At 43.8% G+C, this 21,853-nt stretch overlaps 1 protein-coding gene across 2 annotated transcripts in view; it reads right to left on the bottom strand.

Annotated features, from left to right (window-relative positions):
• Window positions 1-21,853, bottom strand: part of Gpd2 (glycerol-3-phosphate dehydrogenase 2) — a 123,914-nt gene that overhangs the window by 87,741 nt on the left and 14,320 nt on the right. For both annotated transcript variants that reach the window (XM_032903314.1, XM_032903313.1), the window contains exon 2: window positions 3,433-3,542. In XM_032903314.1, the coding sequence (XP_032759205.1) occupies window positions 3,433-3,534 (102 nt within the window). In that variant the 5' untranslated portion in view covers window positions 3,535-3,542. The remainder of the gene's footprint in view (window positions 1-3,432; window positions 3,543-21,853) is intronic.

Below are 21,853 nucleotides of genomic sequence, written 5' to 3'. Positions count from 1 at the left end.
CTAGGGTACCACTATGCGGAGGTTGGGGATGCCGCCACGCGTCTTCAATACCAACTTACTCTGCTTTGCTGCAGGAGATTTGATCACAACAACGTGAATCCGGAGACTGTGTTACTTACTGAAAAAGTGTTTCTAGTTGTGATGTGGCACAGCTCCTAGCACACACCCTTAGTCCCAAACAATGTAGGTAAAGTTAGTTTGTAGAAGTGAACTTTTCGTAGTAGCACCATGTTTGAAAGTGATGTCTAGATGAGTGTCAGACAAAGTGACGAATCAGAGGAAGATTCGACACAATAGGATCCGCCCAACTCTCGCAAGAAGGGAGAAGAAAGAGAGGCTACTTACAGGAGAGCAAAAGCAGAGGGAAGGAAGAAAAGGGGCGGTTTGACCGGGATTGTTTCACAGAGGCAGGTCCAAGAGGCACAGGTGAGAACGAAACAAGTCAGATAATGAGTCAGAAAACAGAAGAGATGGCGAGAGTTAGTACGAAGCCAAGCAGAGCAATCCGCTAGGAAACTGAGAGAAGCTAGAGTCCATCAGTCAGCTTGGAGAGGAGTTTGAGCCGCAACAGCTGAGTTGAACCAGCCAGCCAGAGCTCAGAAAGAACTAGAAAAAGGGGAAGTTATTGACCACTAAGTCTCCAAGGCTAAAAACATTCTAGGCCTAGATAAGCAGTAGGCCTCTGGATGACAATTCTATCATGTGAATAAAAGTTACATTATACTTCTTTCTCTCTCTACCTCTTTTTCTTCCTTCCTTCCTTTCTTCCTTCCTTCCCCCGCCCCCTTTCTTTCTTTCTTTTCTGAGACAGGCCCTCACTATGTAGCTACCTCTGGCTGCCCTAGAAGTGGTTATGTAGACCAGGATGGTCTCAAACTCACAGAGATCCACCTGCCTCAGCCTCACAAGTGCTGGGATTAAAGGTGTGCCCCATCACCCACCCTTCTGATTATACCTAAAAGGCAGCAAATTTCCAGTATGAACCATCTTTAAAAAAAAAAAAAAAAAAAAAAAAAAAAAAAAAGCAGATGGCTACACCTGTACAACAAAGCAAAACTTCCCCCCACAGTCAGCAGAAAAACGGACCATATCCAAGGTCCTTTCAAAAGTGCAACCAATTCACAAGCCAAGGAGCAGATCATTTAAAAAAAAAAAAAAAATTGAATTCAGTCGCCACCATGCCCACACATCCAATGGCTTTGACTGATACAGACTTCATGGGAGAAGAGAACTGTATTACAGGTGGCCTGCGGTCACTTTATGTCAACAGTTAAAATAAACTGTTCCTTATCTCTGTGGGGGTTTATCTAATTTTTTTTCTCAACACCTCTGGCTACAGCACACTGGGTTACCCTCCCAAATACACGTGTACGGCAACCTCTTAAAGGGACAGGAATCACTAAAAATGCAGTTGGATTTCCTATCCAACTCACTGACTAGAATATGCCCAGGGTGGTCCCCACCCCCAGCCCCAGCCCCAGCCCCACCCGGAGAACCTGTCAACTTCTTTTTTTAAATGACTTCAAGCTGCTGGCATCCATTTCACTGAGCTATTAGGGTAGTCGGGTGCCCTGACTATGATTGTGAGCACTGTCACAAGTTTATTCTGTAAGATCAGTTGTTTAGAAAAAGAAAGAAATCAGATTTTCAACGGTTAATACTTAAGTATAAAAATTAAGCCATAAACATGTGAAACGCTCAGTAAACATCACAGTAAAACATGCTTACTATGGTTAAAAGACATAAGACGCATACGAATTTAGCAACACCTATCAGATATCATGACCTTTGGCCCTGGCATTTCCCAGCTTCAGTTCAGATAACATGGAGGTGGAGAAAGATGAGGGAAGTAATCTAATCCCTAAGGTTCATGTCCCAAACATCTGAAACAGCCCCAGCAGAAGCAGCATCTTTCACATTTACTCTCAAGAAACCAGGGCAGCTTTTTAAAAGAAAGTGCATCTAACCGAATGAACGGGTGAAAGAGGACTCAAGAGCTAGATAGTTAATGAGGGCAACACACGCACACCCTGGAAGCCTGGGGTCCAGTGCCCATGGTTCAGAATAAAAAGAAAAGGTGACACTCAATACCTCTCTTTAGGGGAAAAAAAAAACATAAAAAAACGAGCTTCTGAGCCTGGGCCAGGTATGGCGGCCAAGCCTATAATCCCTGTCCAATTATATTTTCTTTCTTTTTCTTCTTTCTTCCTTCCTTCCTTCCTCCTTCCCCCTCACTCACTCACTCACTTTGTAGGCCTGACTGTCCTGAAAGTCACTATTATAGATCAGGCTGGCCTTGAACCCAAGAGATCCACTTGCCTGCCTCCTGTATTGAGATTTCTGTACACAGGGAAAAAAAGAAATCAAGCCAAGAGTGAGCTGAGTTCCAAGACAATCAGGCTTACAGAGTAAAAACTCAGTCCGTCTGAAACACAGAGAGGGGAGGGGTGGGGGGCTTATTCACTCTAAGAGGATAAGGCAATTTCTCATTTAGGGTAGAAACTTCCAAGTAATACACCTGATTCTAGCACCTTCTAACACAGGAAGATTAAGCGTAGGGAAACCTGTGGCTTAAAGGCAGCCACAGAAACGGTGAAGAGCTATTGCTTTGTCACCAGACCACCTCCACCCTCCTCTCGAAGCAAGACTGAACTGCCCAGACAACCTGAGAGGAAAGAAGCAGGAGACCGAAACTAACAACAGCATCTCAAGGCCAAAGAGAACAAAATCCTACCATGAGCTCATTTCCTGCCCTCAACCCACGGTTGTGGTACAAAGGGAAAAATAAAAGGAAACTAAACGCTGTCTTCAGAATGAGCGTATTAATCCCTCACTGTTGTGGTGCCCCTCACTGAATCACCCTCCTTACCTGAGGTATTATGTACTTGCTACATAAGTAACTAAACCTGGAAGAAATATAAAGGCAGAGTGGTGCATGCCTCGTCTCCACCTTAAAGGCAGAGGCCGAAGAAGGAAGGGGGAGGGGAAAAAAGGAAAAAAAGAATGGAGGAAGGAAAGAAAGGAAGGCAGGAGAGAGAGAAAGACAGAAGGAATGAGGGGAGGGAGGGAAAAAATTATATATATAAAACCAGACAGCAGAGTTGGGCCTTTGCTTTTCCACTTTCTTTCCCAGACGTCAGCCTTCTATCAGGACAAGCTTGGCAGGAGTGAGGAAAGCACCCAGGCATCTCAATGAACTGGACAAAGTAAAGTCTAAATGAACAAACCCTGGCACCAATAAATGAGGCCGTCTTTAAAAATCAAGGAGCCAAACGGAAGCTTTTGAAACCACGAGGTACTCAAAGCTCGTGGGCATCATAAGGCATTAGTCTGAGGATCTCTCAAACTAACAGGAATTTTAAGAGCCATTCGTACACAAGCCATGAGCACACAGAGACAGCATCCACGCTTTAGTATACAGTTGCTACTCACTTGCTTCCTTCTGTAGTGAGCAAACTGAGAGAGTCCAAAAACAGTGGCCAGAGCTCCTCCACCCATAAGAATAGTCCCTTTCACTGCCTTTTGAAACGCCATTGCTCAGCCTACAAAGAAAGAAAAGAAAAGAAAGTTATTTTCATTGCATAACAATTTTTAATAATAATAATAATAATAATTAACAATAATAATATAATGCATTGAACAACTTATGAAACTATCTTAAAGTAGACAAGGAAACAAAAAAAATGAGAAGATTGCTGACAGGACAATGGGTATACCACAATCCAAGAGCACCAACTCAAAAAACCAGGGCAAGGAAATTGATTATGTAAACGTTACATTCAGAGCTGACAAGAATTAAAGAAAGAAATGCAAATTAAGAAAGAGACAACTCAGGGTATTTAAACAGTATAAAGTCAAGAGAGCTGCGAAAAGAAATGTCATTGTGGATCTGACAAAACTACAAGCTGTACTTGCGAACTTGTTCCACAGTTAATCCTCTCTCCAAGGGAAACTGGTGGGGAGTCCTGGGTCATTCAACAGGACAGTAAACCTCAGGCCTACTTCAGGTTCTCAGGCCGCAGGTTCAAATCAAGCTCTGAGACAACTCTCTGGTGTTCTCCCTCCTTGATGTAACTCTCACAGAAGCCAAAAGCCGAGACACTGAGATTTCCATCACTAAAAACAGTGGACATTTTACAAATAGGAAGTCAACAGATATCAGGCCCTGGTCCTCTAACAGAATGATAACTTAACCTGCTGTAACTCCTTTCATTAAAGGAGTTTAAAGGGGGAGAGGAGGGGGACAAGAAGGGAGGTTTTCCTCCAGTCAGTGACAGGCAAGCAGAGGCAAGGAGAAAGCCCTTTGTGTTCACAGGGTATTGCTAAATAAAGTGCTGTATTGTGTGAGGGCTTTCTTTCTTCTCCCTTCTTTTCTACTGCTGGATTGATTGGATTTTTTTTTTTTAATACTGTTCTTGGGGATTTAAAAATATTTTCTGACTTCTTTAGAAGCCAAAAACCAAGGAATAAGAACCGAATCAAAATCCTCTGGTCTACTTTTATTCTGTTAAACATTAAATGATAACACTGTGTGAGCGTCTTTTGTTGTTGTTTTGTTTTGTTTTTTCTAACTTTGGAGTAAATAATTTGACCTGCCTAAACCTTTCTCCTTGCATTCACAAAAGCAGCTGGCACACCCGACCTCTTATTTCTCTATTTTCCAGGACGGATAGTCAGGTAGTGATCGGTCGGACCTGTCTGAACAACTCGCTTGTGTCTTTAATACGGAACTTAAGAGCTTGCTAAGTTTAAAGGTAGTTTTAACTTAGAATTCAAAAAAAATCAAAATAAATTATAATTATATGTTGGGTTCTATATTGGATGTAAAATATCTGTTCTACTCTCCTAAATTAAAGAATTTCAGTAGAGTTGGTAACTAGATTCTACACAGAACTCGTTTTGGAATACTATAAATTATGCACTAGAATAGAAACTGGCATTTCTTAATTTTTTTTTCTTTCTGATCTCCCTCACAAACTCCAAAACTCAAACATGGGCTTTTTTTTTTTTTTTAACTAACATTCTTACCCAGGGAACTATTTAATATAAACACCCTGACATTGGAGGTCTCTCCTCTATCATTGGTGATGCAAGTTAGAACGGGAAAGACCAAGAGACAGAGGAAGGGAAAGGACCCCTCTCCTGAGAATGGCTGAAGTCCTTCAGCAGCCGGAGAATCAAGATTCCTGATCAACACTCGCTTAAGAGCATCCTTCTCTGGCAGCAAATCTGCAATTCTCTAGAAATCTCACCAAAACACACTTACAGTAGAAGGGCGTGTCCTGACTTCCTTGCATGGTCCCTTAGGTTTCACTGTAAACTCCAATCCTGTCCAAGTAATCTCTGGAGCCAGCCTATAATCTGGCTTACCAGAGAGAGAGAGAAGGACATAGAGAGAGGTGGGAGAGAGGAGGAGGAAGAGGAGGGGGAGAAACAGGTTTCTTAGCAATCCTTTGAGATTGAATCTGAGAGGCACGAAAAAGGTGCAAACGGCTATAGGCAGGAAACACTGTGCGCCTCACCCTAAGGATCCGATACTCACACTTGGATGGTTCTTATTGCCTGCACTTCCCTCCCTCCACCCCTGTGCTTAAAAACCCATGAAGAACGTCTTTTAGTAAACTAGTTCTTGGTTGAGACGTGCATACCCCTGCTCTTAGTGTTCTGTCTATGAGCACTTCTGTTTTTAATAAACTCCAACTCTATTTCCCACAGACTTAGAGTAAAATCTGTGATCCCTAGAAGAATGGGACAACTTCTGGGGCTGCTTCAAGCAGTGATGTGGAGCTCTGTCTTCACCTGCCGCGAACCACCAACACCTTCCCTACATAACCATCCGCTTGGGCTCAAACTTCGTTTGTTGGTTAAGGAAGTCCAATATTCAGTTAACCTTATCTTCTTTAAAAATCAAAACCACATAAAAGCAGACACCCATGGGTCGCATAGCCTTACACTGCTTAAGGTGCTGAGAACTATTCATATGGATGCCTGTCTCAACAGGAGAACTCGTAGGAACCCTGAGACAGCCTACTATCAGATAGTTATATTGATTAACTCAAGACATATTAGAATCCTAGTTTTATTTACCTAAAAAGGTGCATGCCTACCCCATATAGACAGAAGCCTGGTGGTCCATTGGATGTGACTGGTAGATGGTTGACTTGGGGTGGTATCACTACTTATCTTGCTGATAACATCATTCATGACGTCACAAAGGAAACCACACATCATCAAGAACAACTGTGGAGTGGTACACATTAGTCAAAGAGAATGTCTCAGTGTTAGGTGTTAGTTGGTCCACTCAGCCAAACAAGTGTAGGGCTGATCCTTCCAAAAGTGTGGCTTTCTGACCCACCTCATTGTAATCTTTCAATTTAATTTTCCTATACTAAAATTCACAAAAGTTTAGTTTTAATAACTCACTACTACATTAAAAAAAAAAACTATACGCACACAACACCAGAGTTAGCAATAATTTTCACTGTAGCAGTCTTTTTGATAATCCCATGCGATAATTAAAAGATCGTTTCTACTGAGGCCCTGTCTCAAGCAAACAAAGATTATTTCTACTATTACCAAATCCTTGTATAAGGTCACCTAGGTGCCTATGAGTAAAAACACACCCATAGGCAGTCCCAAATCTAAAAGGTAGACTTCCGTCCAGTTATCCGAAAATCAGCGTTGGTATGCTTCTTTTTTATTAAGTGGTATGCTTCTTTTTATTAAGAATGCCAAAACAGAACTGGCTGTAATGGTGCATGCCTGTAATCCCAGCAGAGGAGGCAGAGGAAAGCCTGTCTCTATTAGTAGTAGTTCTGGGCCAGCCAGGTCTCTAAAAACGAGACCCTGACCCAAAAAGATTTTAAAAAAAAAAAGGAGTCGCAATGACAACCGCAGCCATTCGTGGAGAGATTGTTTTACTTCTTCTCACATATTAACTCTTTTCATCTTAAAACGTCTGGCTTCAGTTGGCAAGATGACTCAGTGGGGAAAGAGTTTGCCTCAGAAACAAGCAAGAGCTTGAGCACAGATCTCCTGAACCCACACAAAAGGAAGCATTTGGTAATGTGCATCTACAACTCCAGCTCTCCTGCAGGGAGACACTTAGTGGGAAGAGAAGAATCTTCCAAAAGCTGACTGAGGGGTCAGCTACCCAGGTATATCCAAGAGAAAAGCAAAAGGGCCTATCTCAAAGTAGAAGGCAATGGCTGAAACCTGAAGTTGTCTCCTAATCCACCAGCCACAACACACACACACACACACACACACACACACACACACACACACACACACAAAAAAAAAAACACAGGAGAGCCCTCTGGCAAAATATCTGCCAAAAGGCCTCGCTTTAATGTTCAAAGAAATTTACTTAAAAGCAATAAATATAAACCTTATGCCACCAACATACATCATGACATTAGCTTATGAGGAAAGGGTTTCACAGTGGTTACAAAGAAAAGAGTGTTTGCAAGCGTCAATTGTAAAAGTAATAAAAGGGGCAGAAGAGATGGCCCGGCAATCAAGAGCCTGTTTTGTTCTTCCCGGGAGGGATTCTCAGTGCCAACTTGGTGGCTCACAGCCTTCTTGAACTCCTGTTCTGAGAGAAGGGATCCAAATGCCCTCTTCAGGCACCAGGGATTCAAGTGGTATACAGACAGTCAAGCAGGAAGAGCGTCGATACATGTGAAGTAAGGCCTTTAAGTAATAAAAGCTGCAACCAAGAAGATAGCAAAGAATATGAGGGAGAACAGGAAATCAGGAAAAATGAAGGGGAGGCAGGAATAGAAAAAAGTCTCCCACCCCAGGACCTGCCTTGTCAGAAACTTCAGCACCACCTAAAATCCAAGTTATCACAGACACTGTCTGTCTTCAAGGCATTGACAATGAGCACGTAACAAGCAGGGTCAGGATGTTTGTGGCCTTGAGATCAACTGTATCACCACTCTTTCATGGTGAATCTAAGCCAGGCAGCTCATAAACCCTCCTCAACACTTTGTTTACAAATGAAAATTCCTCAACAGTCAAGAGTATTTGGGGCCCTTGTAGAGGTCCTGGGTTCCCAGCAAGTACAACATACACAGGTGATCACAGTTGTCTGTAACTCCAGTTTCAGGTGACCTCATCTGTCCTCTCTGGGTATCAGACATGTGTCTGATGACACATATACATGCAAAGCACTCTACACTTAGAATAAAAAAAAAATATTTCTTTTTAATTTTGAAGAAAAAATTTTAAAGGTAAATAAATCGGTGCACATTTTTCCAAATTTTAAATTTAATTTCTTTCGGTAAACTTGGCATTATATCCTTTGACTATGGTAATTGTGTTTCAGCCTGAATTGTTCTGAATAAAGTTCTTTCACACCCAAGGGGCCCGTTTCAAAGACTCTCTAGGATTCTGCTTCACGTGAGCAAAGAAAGTGCTCTAAAAATCAAAATAAGTTAAAAATAAATAAAAAATTAATAAATAATAGAAAGAAAGAAAGACAGACAGAAAGAGAGAGAGAGAGAGAGAAAGGAAGAAAGAAAGAAAAAAAGAAAGAGAGAAAGAAAGAGAGAAGGAAAGAGAGAAAGAAGGAAAGAAAATGATACAAGCACAAAATTAGCAAGCTTATCACACAGCTCAATGTCCATGCTTTCTGAACTGTTAATTAAATCACATGCACAGTGACTCAGGGCTGGCTTCCATGCTGGCACACCCTGACTTTAATTCTTCCAAGAAGACTAGCTCAGCTGGCCAAGCCTAAACAAAATGGCCCTCGCTGACACACACATCTGCTCAAGATGTGTGTCTCCTTCTACAGTAGAATTTTATGCAGGAGAATATGAGAATGAAGAGGACAACTAGATGACAACGAAGCTGTCCCTGTGTGGGCTGAAGGAGCTCGGTCTAAGGCAACCCTGGGAAATGTGACCAAAGAGAACTGACAAATGATGACAGGAAGAAGTGAGCAGAGAACAAACATGGTGAAAAGAGGGATCCTGGGAGCTGGACCCACTGGTACAACGTTCTGATCCAGACAGACAAACCAGAAGGAGAGCAGAAGACCAGTTTGGAACTGAGAAAATTCCAAGTCTTAGTACAATATTTACTTGAAGAAAGCAAGAGAGTTAGCCATTCATCCATCTAAAACTTATTTTTTAAAAAAGGGGGGGGCATCAAAATAATCAGCCGCAGGTGTAAGCTAAGGGAACATCAGCCTATAAGTGACCATCACATCTGCTCCTTGAGTACCCACTGACATCAACTACAACTGGCATTTCTCAAAGTCTGCAAGCAACTGCCTGAGTTTACCTGGATCAACTAAGCCCTGGGCTGTCCCTCAAGGACTCCCACCACAGACAGCAACTCAGATCAGCATACCTCTCAAGCACAACCCTGGAGTGTTCCCTACCTATCTCCTTCCACTCAGAGCCAAGGCTACCCTCCCAGCTAAATCATATATTTTAATAACTTAATCAAACATCTATCTTTAAAAGCAAGAAAACAACCATTAATTGACAACTCTGAAAAGGCCAACAAGAACGGTCAGTGGAGAGAAGGCTTGTCACACAAGCCTGACCACCTGAGATCAGTTCCCCGGATCCCAAGATGAAGAGAACTGCCCTCTCATCTCCACACCTCTGCCGTGGTCTGTGAGCACAAGCACACTGGCACAGTATAGGCCTACGAACACGATAATAATAAAACAGAAATTTTAAGACAGAAAAATATAGAAGGGCAACCAGAAGTATACTTATGCTTGAAAGAATATTTCCATCCTGGCCCCTGAATTCTCTACCTACCATATTTACTTTACTGTCCACGCCAGGTCTACCGCTAATCTCTCTCAGCACTCATCAAGGCGTAAAGGTAACTTAAGATCTCACGCATTCATACCCATCTCTCACTGTGAGAGAAATCTCAGACTGTAGGCAAACTTCCCTATCTTTCTGGCCTCTAAGAAGCAATCCCTCTGACCTGCCATGAACTGCAGAAAAAACGGGAACTTCTCAAGTGTGACTGGTATGCTAGAGTAGGAATGAGCATCCCTTACACGTGTGATCAGTGCGAGGAAAAGGCACAGGTCAAAGGGCGCTCTCAGCTGGGCGTGGCAGAGCATGTCTGTCATCCCAGGACCAGGAAAGAGGCCAGCCTGAGGGAAATAGCAAGACCTGTCTTGAAGAGCAAAGGGCCGAGGATGGAGCTCAGTAGTGGAGCTCGTGTCTAGGGAGAAGAGGAATTCAACCGCCAGCCTTGCAGTTTTGGGGATCAAGTTCTACAACAAGATAGTGAAGTGCTCCACAGTCTGACGACCCACACTGAAGAGCCCAGATGCACAAGGCATCTCTGATACAAAATACGATCCCCACGGCATAGCTTACAGTTAGAACATCCTGTCTTACTAACCATTTACAAACTAAGTAGACAATTGGTTCCAAAGGTAGCACAGAGCCCCTGCATTTCACTCTCCGTTTGCAGCTGAGCAAGGAAAGCCACCCCCTCTTCCCGCTGAGTCACATCACACTGTCACACCCCTCAGAGGCACAACTCCGGGGCCCAACCCACGTGCCCAACCACATATTAATGCAGTGACTTTTAAAAGGAAGGTATGTGGATTTTACAAAATTAAAAGGCAGCGCTTGCTCAGAGGAACTCCTACCCAGTATTGTCCAGAATTGAGAGACTGACAGCAATCCACAGCCCAACGGAAGAGGATGAAGTGAGCACGTTCTCTTCCACTTACCCATGCTAAAACTCATGTTAAAACTGCAAGGGCCGGATGTCTGGGTTCTTTGAACTAATGAGGTTGTTTGTTTGTTTGCTTGTTTGTTTGTTTGTTTGTGTTTGTGTATTTGTTTAGGGTTTATTATTGTTTGAAGTTTTCTGAGGCAGACTTCAGTAGCACAGGCTAGCCTTAAACTTCTGATCTCCTGGCTCCCCCCCTCCCAGTGGTTGAGATGGAAGGTTATGAGGAAGTATCAGCAAATCCAGGTTCGGGCAGGATGTAACATGTAACAAAGCAAACTATTATTCCAACTGCCTATGAAGAAGTACGTTTTAGCTCAGACGTAAAACACACTGACAAAGGCTGACACAATCAAGTGGTAACCCAAGCATAACAAGACTGGTTGGAAAACCGATGGCAAGAGTTCTTCCTACAACGTGACTCTAACAGAATAATGTGAACAGATCACGCTCCGTAATAGATGCCTATCCTTCACTCACCCTTGAAAGTGTGCTCGTGTGCTCATGTGTGTGCGTGTGTGCATGTGTGTGTGTGTTTATAAAGAACTATAAAGAACACACACACACACACACTGAACATGACAGCAAGGAACAATAATCATGGACGCTTTCAGAAGTCAGTAAGCAAATCATCCTCCTGATAACATAAGGTAAAAGATTCGAGGAGAAGTGAGAACATAACGCATCCTTGGTCCCCGGTGATCAAATTCTAGGCTGTGGCGGAGACGGACGGTAAGCACTGACTTGAAGCTGATCTACATGGTTTTAGGCAAGCCAGCATTTTCATAGTGAGACCTTGTCTCAAAAGAACCAAACCAGGTGTGGCCGTACATTATGTACTGTAATCATATCATTTGGCAAAGGGACAGGAAGGACAGTCAGGAGTTCATAGCCAGCCGTCACTATGTAATTCGTTCAGGTCACCCGAGTCTATGTGACAGCCTGTCTCCAAAACCAGAACAAACTAAGACCATACCTGAGTTTGTATTACAGTTAGCAATAGCACAGTATTTTCAAATCAACTTTTTACACTGGAGAAAGCTAAACAATTTAAATACAGATCTACTCCACCACTCCTACAATACTTCTGGCTTAAGTCCTGGAGAAGAACCGAACCAAAAATAATTCTGTGGTCAGGAAGTATGCTGGGGTGGGGATCCAGGCAGTCTGCTGCTCTGTGATAAAGAAGATCCCAGTGAACAGAGCTTACCACATTATATACCTGTGTTCCTTTTCACACCCAACCTGCTGAATTCTACATTTAAACTCACTCCTCTACACACCCAACAATCCATATGTATATGTGGATATCTAAGCTGCACAGTGAACGTATTTAGAAAACCTGAAATACACTAGTCACAATAATCTTGGACTGTGTTGTTTTAGGTAAAGTGATCAGATTCCCTAAACATGTCTGACCCTCAAGGAAACAGCTATCTGAAAACAAGAGAGGCTGAAATAAAATGTCTGCTCACAAGGATCCTATTCAAGGGCACGTGTAACAGTAGAGCATTGTCCAGTCCCTTCACCCCTGCCCCAAAAATATTCAGTTTCCCTTCACCTAAGCAACAACTGTGAGCGATTTTTTGTTGGATGGATGAGTTCCATCTTAGTCATCCTAGCTACCGCCATCTTACTAGGTTCCCCTTCCCCCTTTAAATAAAACAGCTAGCTTTAGAACATTGAGCAAAATGTTTTATGTTCTCTGTTTATGGGATGTAAGTTTTGACTGCCACTGTCATTAGCTGTGTCATGTTGGTACCAGTGAATAGTCTGGTATAGTCCTCATACCTGAAACCCTACGAGGAGAATGGGCAATAGGTTCAAGGCTAGCCTGAGCTACATGGCAAGGCAATGTCAAAAAACAAGACAAAACAACCCTTGGCCGAAACAGACTTGATCATAAGATCTTATTCACCACCCCCACGGCCGTGTGGCATCCCTCTCTATATTCTTCTCTGATTTGTTTGTTTGTTTGTTTGTTTGTTTCTTCTTATGAGATGTGGCACGCACCCTAAAGGGAAGCGTAAGTATACACTTATAAGCATGCCTAGTTACCAGGGGCTGAGATATTCACTGGTACCAACATGACACAGCTAATGACAGTGGCAGTCAAAACTTACATCCCATAAACAGAGAACATAAAACATTTTGCTCAATGTTCTAAAGCTAGCTGTTTTATTTAAAGGGGGAAGGGGAACCTAGTAAGATGGCTCAGTGGGTAAAGGCATTTGTCTCTAAGACTGAGACCCTGAATTTAATTCCCAGGGCCCTCAAGGTATATGGAGAGAATGAACTGCAAGCTGTCCTCTGACCTACACACAAGTGAATGTATGCACGTGCTCTCTCTCTCTCTCTCTCCCCCCTTCTTGCAGAGGACCTGAGTTCAGTCTCCAGCACCCAGTAGAAAAACAAAATACTAGCAATGCCTTCATTTCACTGAAGCATCCCGCCTCAAATTTTTCCTTTACCTATTTCTTCCAAACTATCAGGCTGATTGATGATAATTGGTATAAACTTTAAGCTCTCTAAGTACTTCCAACTTATCACCATAGTTAGAAACTGAAAGCTAAATTATCTAAAACTGTGTTCCAAGAACAAATAAACAGCTCCAAACGTTGAAAAGAGGCCACACGGTAGCATCTTAGCATTTGGACTTCATCCTCTGGCTTCAACACTCATGGGCATTTCTCCCTGTCTCTTCTCATCTTCTAAGTTGGAAAACTAGTAGTTTGGATATATGTAAATATAAATACAGCAAACTACCCACAGTTCTTCCAAACCTGAAGAATTCCACGGTAAGCATAGTGGGGAATACTGGTCACTAGGGAAGTAAAAGTCTGAGGATCCTAAATCAAGGCCATTCCACACAAAGTTCCAAATCCTCCTGCCTAAGAGAGACTCGGTCTCAAAAAACTACAACCTGGGTAGGGTGTGGTGACCCACACTTTTGATTCCAGCATTTGGGTGGGAGGCAGAGACAGGAGATATTGGTAAATTCAAGGTCAGCCTGGTCTATACAGTGAGGTCCAGATCATCTATAATTACATAGTGTCTAAAAATACATAAAAGTAAACACCTCAGTGATGAGTTACAGCCCTATACAACTTGAAGGCAGAGATACAAGGATTAGAGGTTTGAGTCTGAGCTACATGGATCGTCTCAGAAAATACAAAATAAAAGAGTGGGCCTGGGCAGAGAGCTCAGTGAGGAAAGTGCCTCATACACAAGTGTGAGGATGGGTTTGGATCCCCAGCACCCAGGTAAATGCTGGACAAGTGTGGTAGCCCTTCTGCAATCTCAGGCCCTGAAAGGAGGACACATGGGATCCGAGGAACGAGCTGGATAGCAAGCTCTGGGTTCAAGTACGAGCTCTGTCTCAATATATAAGGTGGAGGTCAATTGAAGAAGACTCCAGACATCTCTGACCATGAACATGCATGTATATACATATACGTATGTATACATATACATATACATATACATCTCTCTCTCTCTCTCTCTCTCTCTCTCTCTCTCTCTCTCACACACACACACACACACACACACACACACACACAAACATTGTACTCACACAAATATACAAACTAACATGCACACAATACGCATGCTGCTCAATTTTATGTCAGCTTGACATAGTCATCGGAGAGAAGGGATCCTTAACTGATAAAATGCCCCCATGGGACTGTACCACAGGCAAGCCTGTAGAGCATTTTTATAAATTAGCGATTGATGGGGAATGGCTCTGCCCATTGTGGATGGCGCAGCCACTGGGCTCATGGTCCTGGGTTCTTTATGAAAGAAGGCTGAGCAAGCCAGTAAGCAGCTCCTCTTCATGGCCTCAGTCTCAGCTCCTGCCTCCAGCTTCCTGCACTGACTTCCTCAGGGATGCATTATGATGTAGACGTGTAAGCCGAATAAACCCTCTCCCCAAGTTGCTTCTGGTCAAGGTGTTTTATCACAGCAACAGTGCCCCTAGCTAGGACACCACTCACACACAAGATTATTTCAAAGCACACAGACATGCACGAGGCATGCACACAGACATACACGTAGGCATGCACACAGCTCAGCTTTTATACCCTCACTTGCACAGACCCACGCTTATCTCGAAAGGAGGCACAAAGGCTCTCCTTCTGCTCTAGAAACAACTGGGATGGCTTTCTATGCTCAAACAGAATTAAAGACGTCTCTGGCTTCTCACCTCATGCATGCATATCACCTGAGCTAAGTGAAATCAATATATTCATGTGTATAATCAATATATTCACGTGTGTAGTGAAGAGCAGACACCCTGGTTCTATCTACCATATCTTTGCCAAACGGCACAAATATACCTACATTTAAACTCTGCGTCATTAAAATAGGATCATGTATAACTGATACTTCTTTACAAAACAGGGCTATACGTACATATGTAACCAGGGTATATTCAACATGATTTATAACTAAATTACTGTCCGGACAGTATACTGACACTTCAAGTCTTTTTCAGTACATTCAAGTGCCTCCAGGATAAAGTAAGTCCAATTTCACAATGCGGGCTATATTTCTGTTATTGCTATATTTTAGAACTCAAATGTAACACCACACACACACACACACACACACACATGTTAGCAGAGGAAAACAAGTCATAAGCTCTTAAAATATAACCAAAACAAGAATTTCAATAAATATTCAGAAAAACATCCCTGAACCATCTTGCCAAGTAAAGAAGGCAGGTGAAGGGCCACTGAGTCTGGCCATGTGTCGCTTGCTAGACGCCCAGCACAGCTCTGAGGATGGAGGACTCCGTTGTTGTCATGGACTGGGAGCCTTTTATAAACGTAAGAACCTTTCTAAACACGGTAGTTTTTAAAGGACAAGTGCAATGAAACAATAAATGAGTAACAGTTTAGAGAGTAACTGGGTTCGGGGAGGAGGAGGAGGATAGTGACAGAATCACATTTGGATAGTGTTCATGAGTGTGAGGAAGTCAGCATACAGCTCCTGAGGGAAAGGCTTTGTAAGAGGCCAACAGACGACAAAGATTCTCAGCCTGTACAGGCTCCACACCTTTGGTATGCCAAAAGGCCGCTGTGACTGCATCAAGTGGCGCCTGCAGTTGGTTCCAGCTGAGGTCAGAAGGAGAACCGGGTGCCAAGTCACACATGACCTCCTCCTAGCAAGGCTTTCATTCTGACAGTGCAGAGACAGGAAGTCAATGGAGGGCTTTAAGCGTACAGTGCTCTGATGAAATTTGTGTTTCAAAAGAAAGAACGGTCCGTGGTGTATAGATCAGTGGAAGAGCATTTGCCTACTGGGAGAGGTCTTATATTTGAAGCCCAGGGAATCAAGAGTGGGCAGAGGGTATAAAATCAGTTTGTTTTTTCACAGGACACAGCCACGTTTATCAATATATGGAATGTATGAAAACGAGGCAGAAGGGGAGAGACGAAGAATGAAGAACCTCCCTGAGAAAGAAAGTAAAGCACACAAACCACAATCAAAAAATAGTATCTACAATAGGAAAACCCACACTTCCGGGATCACCTAGAGTACAAATACCCATTGAACACCGGCACTTGAAAGACTGCTCCCTCTCATTCACGGTGACACTGTGACAGGCTGGTACAAAAGCAGGAGGGAGGAGCAAGCCTCTCCAATAACCACAGAGGAAAGCATCTTCTACACACACACACACACACACACACACACACACACACACACACACACACTACTCATACTTGAACTGACTTTGGACATGTATCGCAAAAGAATCCTGGGTCATTTCTCAATAAAGTAAGGAACCCAGGACACCACCATCTGCTAACCTGCTGTGTGAAGCAGAGTGACCCAGTGAAGTGCACATGTGACAGAGAAGAGAGACTGCATAGGATTAGTTACAGTTACTCATTTCTGTGGGTTTGGATCTTGATGAGGATGCCTGTCCTCTCCCCGTTTTATTTCCTAATTTATCCCCTGTTGGGGACTGAAGAGTTAAGTCAATTGCTCGATAGTGGTTGTCACACTGGAAGCTAAAGGGCCCTGCACTTCAATCCCAGCTCAGGAACACTCTTGAGTAAGCAGATGCAATTCTCTAGACCCCAGTGGACTAGGCTAAGGCTGTTGCCTGTCAAGTCACAGGGCGGATGGAACTCAGCAGAGCACGTTAGCAATTCAGACTCGACGGCCTCTCCCTCAGCCCTGAACTCTAGGATAATGCTGAAAGGATTAAAGCCAGTCCAAGAGATTTCGCCCAGAGCTTGAGCCCGTGTTCTTACCAAGATGCAGGCAGGAGGCGAGTGACTTGTAAAATGGCATTTCTAATAGGACTCTTGTCAAAACTCCAGGTTCCAATATCAATGAGCTGACCTTCAGGCCTGACCTCACCCGGTGCACTTCTGCCTACTCCCACAGCCATTACCTTGGCAGCTGCCAACAACATGCTTTGTTATGTTCTGAGGCAGCTGAGTGCTTCCACGGAGACTGTGGCCTGAGGTGTTCACCCCAGCCTATGACAGCCTCAGCCTGAAAAAGAGAGATCTGACTTCTCTGGACCTCAGTTTCTTTGAATAAAAAACAAAACCAGAATTGGGAATGGAGCAATGTACCTACGTATCAAGCATAATAACCAGGAGTTCGGCTTGGTGTGTTGGTGCACGCCTTTACTCCCAGCACTCAGGAGGCAGAGGCAGGCCTATCTCTGAGTTTGAGGCCAGCCTGATCTACAAAGTAAGCTCAAGGACAGCTGGGGCTACATAGAAAAACCCTGTCTGGGAACAAACAAAAAACAAAAACAAAAAAGCCATCTGGAGTTTGGATCCCTAGCACACGTGTAGATGCTGGGCATACGGGGGGAGGGGCTGTGTGTAACTCTCATGATGGTGAGAGATGAAGACCAGTGGACTTCCTTCCTGGCCAGGTATGTGTTTGGATTTCGTATAGATTGTTAGCATTAGGGATAGAGAGGCCATGATGAGAATGTAGAAAAACACATAAAACAGTGACCTGACTCAACAGAGCTAGAACATGCCTATAAACCCAGCACTCAGAAGGCAGGGGCAGGAGGATAGCTGCAAATACTAGGCCAATCCAGTCTATATAATAAATTCCAGGGTAGTCATGACTACTTTCCATGACCTTGACTCGAAGAGTGTGTGTGCATACAAACTTCTGTGTAGGCACATGTGCAGATGCTAACGTGAAGACCGGAGGAGTACCCCTCCCCCCAATTTGAAACTAGCATGGTCGAGTCATTGAACGCATCGTCTTTAATATCTGCATAATGATTGCGTGTTATTCTTGTAATAAGGAAAGTTCTCTAAGAGAACCCTGCAGATGGACAGCTGGCATCTGACCAAACCCCGTGTCACCTGACCATTACTCGGTGAATTTTCTGTTATTCAATCATTCCTGTCTTTAGTAAAGAGCTACACAAGGAAAGGAAAAATATGCTTTGGAGCAAGAACTAGAAAACACTACAGATCCACCTTTTTTTCCTGAGGAGCATAGAGAGTATCCACCCTACGATGAATTTGCCTTGAGCACCTGATATAGTAACTATTTAAACTAGTTAATGTTAAGTTTCACACTCAGGACAAGCAGCTGCGGCGCCCATTTAACATACCAAGACAGACCTGGCTTCCAGGTTCTCCCAGCATCCCTCAGTCCCTGCCTGTACCCTGAACTTTCCAGCCCAGACACTGGGCTGTTCTTCCCCAGAGACTCTTCCCTATATAATCCAGACATTTTCATTACTTCCTCTCTCTGCCCTTTTTTGGCCTCCTAGCTGCTGTACTTAGTTCCCCTCTTTCCCTTCTCCTCCCCCTCCCTTTGTCCCTACATGGTTCAGGGTCATGTTCACTCGGGACTCTCCCAGATGTCCCTGCCTCTGGCTATGCTCGCTCACTATCTACAGTAAACTTTCTCTTCCACCATACCTGGGAGCAGTCACGTCCTTTCCTTTCCTTTCATTTCTTATCTTTTCATTCAGCTAAACTGAAAACCAAAACTGCCTCTGCGTTTTCAATCTGTGTGTGTGTGTGTGTGTGTGTGAGAGAGAGAGAGAGAGAGAGAGAGAGACAGACAGACAGACAGAGACAGAGACAGAGACAGAGACAGAGAACAGAGAGACAGAGACAGAAAAATGTGTACATAAGTGTAGCCACATATCAACAGCATACACTCCAAGGTTAGAGGACAACCTTCAGGGGTTGGTTCCTGCCTTCTACCTTTCTGCTACTGTGCTGTAGACTCCAGGCTACCACAGTCTAGAATCTCACAGGTGGGCCACTCACACAGGGGCCCCTTGAACCGTACTAAGCCATAAAGGAAGCTCACACAGCCTCTCCTCGGATAAGCTCAACCTTGCTTTCTCCCCTGCCACTAACAATTTCCAAGTTGTTTGTGGGACACAGCCCCTTCTCAGGGTACAAACAGGTTCCTGCTAGTCACAGGTGCCATCCTTAGCACAGTCACAGGTGACTGGGCACATTCGGGGTGTTACGGCATATCCATCTGACACCACTGTCAAGTTCAGCACAACATCCATTGTGGGAGAGCCTGTACCACACATAAGACACCAGCAGCCTTTTGGCTCAACTCAGACCCAGGTTGTGGGACAATGAATTTAGTTAGCTTCTCTGTAAAGTCTCGCCTGCATCAAAAGTTACAGTGTGAAACGTACCTGCCAACCGCCATGATGATATCTAAGACTAAGCACCCATAAGCTCTGGGTGCAGATGTGGCCACTGTGCAAGCCTGTTAGTTAAGGAAACAACAGCCTGCTTTCGTGAAAATGCGATCCTGCTTTGGCCTCCCCAGCACCTGCGCTGACCCAGGTACACTTATCACTCGTAAATAAATCCTGCCGCTTCCCTGGTAAAACAGTCAGTAGGTCTCCTCCAGCTTTTCTCTAACATCGCCTTCCAAAATAAACAGTCTCTCAAACAGAAGAGATACTGTTATTTGTGGAGTGGCCTGTCACAAATCCCGTATAAAGCCCAGCACCTACTGCAGATCTGGGCCACAGGTTGGTGGTGGCAGAAGTCAAAGGGAAAGAGCTGACCTTCCCTCAGGTCAGGCTGCAATCACGTGAAGTCCAGTGGCTCTGCCTCCAACACTGTTAGCGGGCACGAACTGAAAGCATTCCCCGTAAGAACCCTGAGCAAAGGTTTGTGTCCTGAATTAACCCTCTGGGGTTAATCCACCAGGACAACTGTGCCCAAGTGTGGGATTCTGTCCTCTCTTTGGAATAGTATAGCATTTCTGGCAGTGTTTATTTCAGAGAAACTGGGAAGTTGATTTTGGTTCGATCACAGCTCTGGATTCCATCTCCCTTTGGAGAAAAAAACTACTAACATAAAACCAAACAGCTCTCCAAACAGTTAACTTTGTAATTTAATCTTTCTAAAGAAATCCAGGTATTTCTTAAAAATGCAGTGCCTTAAGAATGATACGCTGGTCTCAGGACGTGATCACACACGCCACAACTGACTGTTCTTTCAGGGATTACCTGAGGACAATCTGTGACCCAAGGGTCAAAATGGGTCTTCCTTGTCCACTCACTTGGAACACGTCAACTTCAGGCCAGCAGTCCCCTCTAGCCAGTTGCCCATTACACTGTCCCTGTCATTCATCCTAGACTCCCAAAACAGCCAGCCCCCAGCCGAGCTCTCTTTCCACCACTCCCATCCACTGGTGCTGAGAAGTGACTCACTGCCGCTCTTACATATCATGGTGACTCACAACGTTCATAATGCTGGTATCTGATTTACAGTATCTCAAACTTAGGCAATGCAGAAGTAATTATTAGTTCATGCGGGACAAGGAAACTGACATCTGAAGAAACCTTCAAGGAACTGGACTTTGAAGCAAGCCTTCAGAGAGTTCTACACACCATCCGCGTAATCAGGTGGACAGTGGGAAAAGAGCAACCAATTATACTTAAGCACACCGGAAAACCATCACATTTGCCTTCATTAGGCTACGTAACTAAAGAAGTTAATGATTACAGCTCAGCCCAAAGCAGCGACAATGGTGAATGAGGCAGGACCCAGATTGTTTGCTTCCCATCTTAATTACCTTGGTCACACAGATATCAAGCATTTTCTGCATTCATCCTTACTTCCAACAGATTCTCCTTCACTGGTAAGGGGAGGAGGGGGAGTCTAAAAACAGGAGTCTACACAAAATCTGGAGAATATGTACTTAGGACATAAAGACAATTAACTTAGTAGTTCAGGAGAACCTTGGCTACAAAATGAATTCAAAGCTAGCCTGGACTATGAGATACTGTGTGCGTGTGCGTGTGCGTGTGTGTGTGTGTGTGTGTGTGTGTGTGTATCTCCAAAAGTATAGACAACACAACTTCGACCTCACAAAAGAAAGGCAAAATATAAAGTTAATAGGCACCATGTTTTCATGTGTAAAACCTGTGACTAATTTGTGGATTCTGCCTTGAAGGAAATCATAATTCAGAAAAAGGAGACTCTAAAACAAATAAAAAGCGAGGTGTGGTAGCACCCACCTTTAATGCCAGCACTCAGGAGGCAGAGACAGGCAGATCTCTGTGAGTTCAAGGCCAGTCTGGTCTACCAGTTTCAGAACAGCCATGGCTACATAATAGGACCCTTTGTCAATTAGTCAGCAATAAAAGAAATGTATATGGATAGGTTTAGATACAAAGCTAAAGGGCTACTTATCCCTGAGGGAGAAGAGGCAAGGAAGATCATAAAGGTAGCTGCAGGGAAAGCAATAGTAACTCTGCCATTGAAGGTTCAGAGTCCAAATGACAAGAGAAAAGATGCTGAGGTGAACACGGTGCTTCCTGTAGGAACTAGTGAGTGACCGTGTGGTGAAAAAGCAGAAGCCAGTAATGTTACTAGACATAGCCTACAGCATGGGTCCTTTTTCTCTCTGGGAACTGTAGAACCAGTAACAAGACTGGCTATCAACTGGAAACTTTTATTCTTGGTCAAGAACAGCTGTGAGAGAGAAATGCCAAGCATCCCTAGAGCTTTGCAGGGTTTTAGTGCTTAGTTATGGTAGACAAGGGAGAGGAGGAGACAGGCTAGTGAAGGGAAGGTCTGTCTAGGAATGGGTGGAAATTTCCTAGTATGAACATCTATTTCACTCTTTT

This window comes from Rattus rattus, chromosome 5 (genome assembly GCF_011064425.1).
Source record: "Rattus rattus isolate New Zealand chromosome 5, Rrattus_CSIRO_v1, whole genome shotgun sequence".
Taxonomy (NCBI): Eukaryota; Metazoa; Chordata; class Mammalia; order Rodentia; family Muridae; genus Rattus; species Rattus rattus.
Note: the sequence above shows the minus strand (reverse complement) of the source record. Positions and strands in the feature narration are given on the sequence as shown.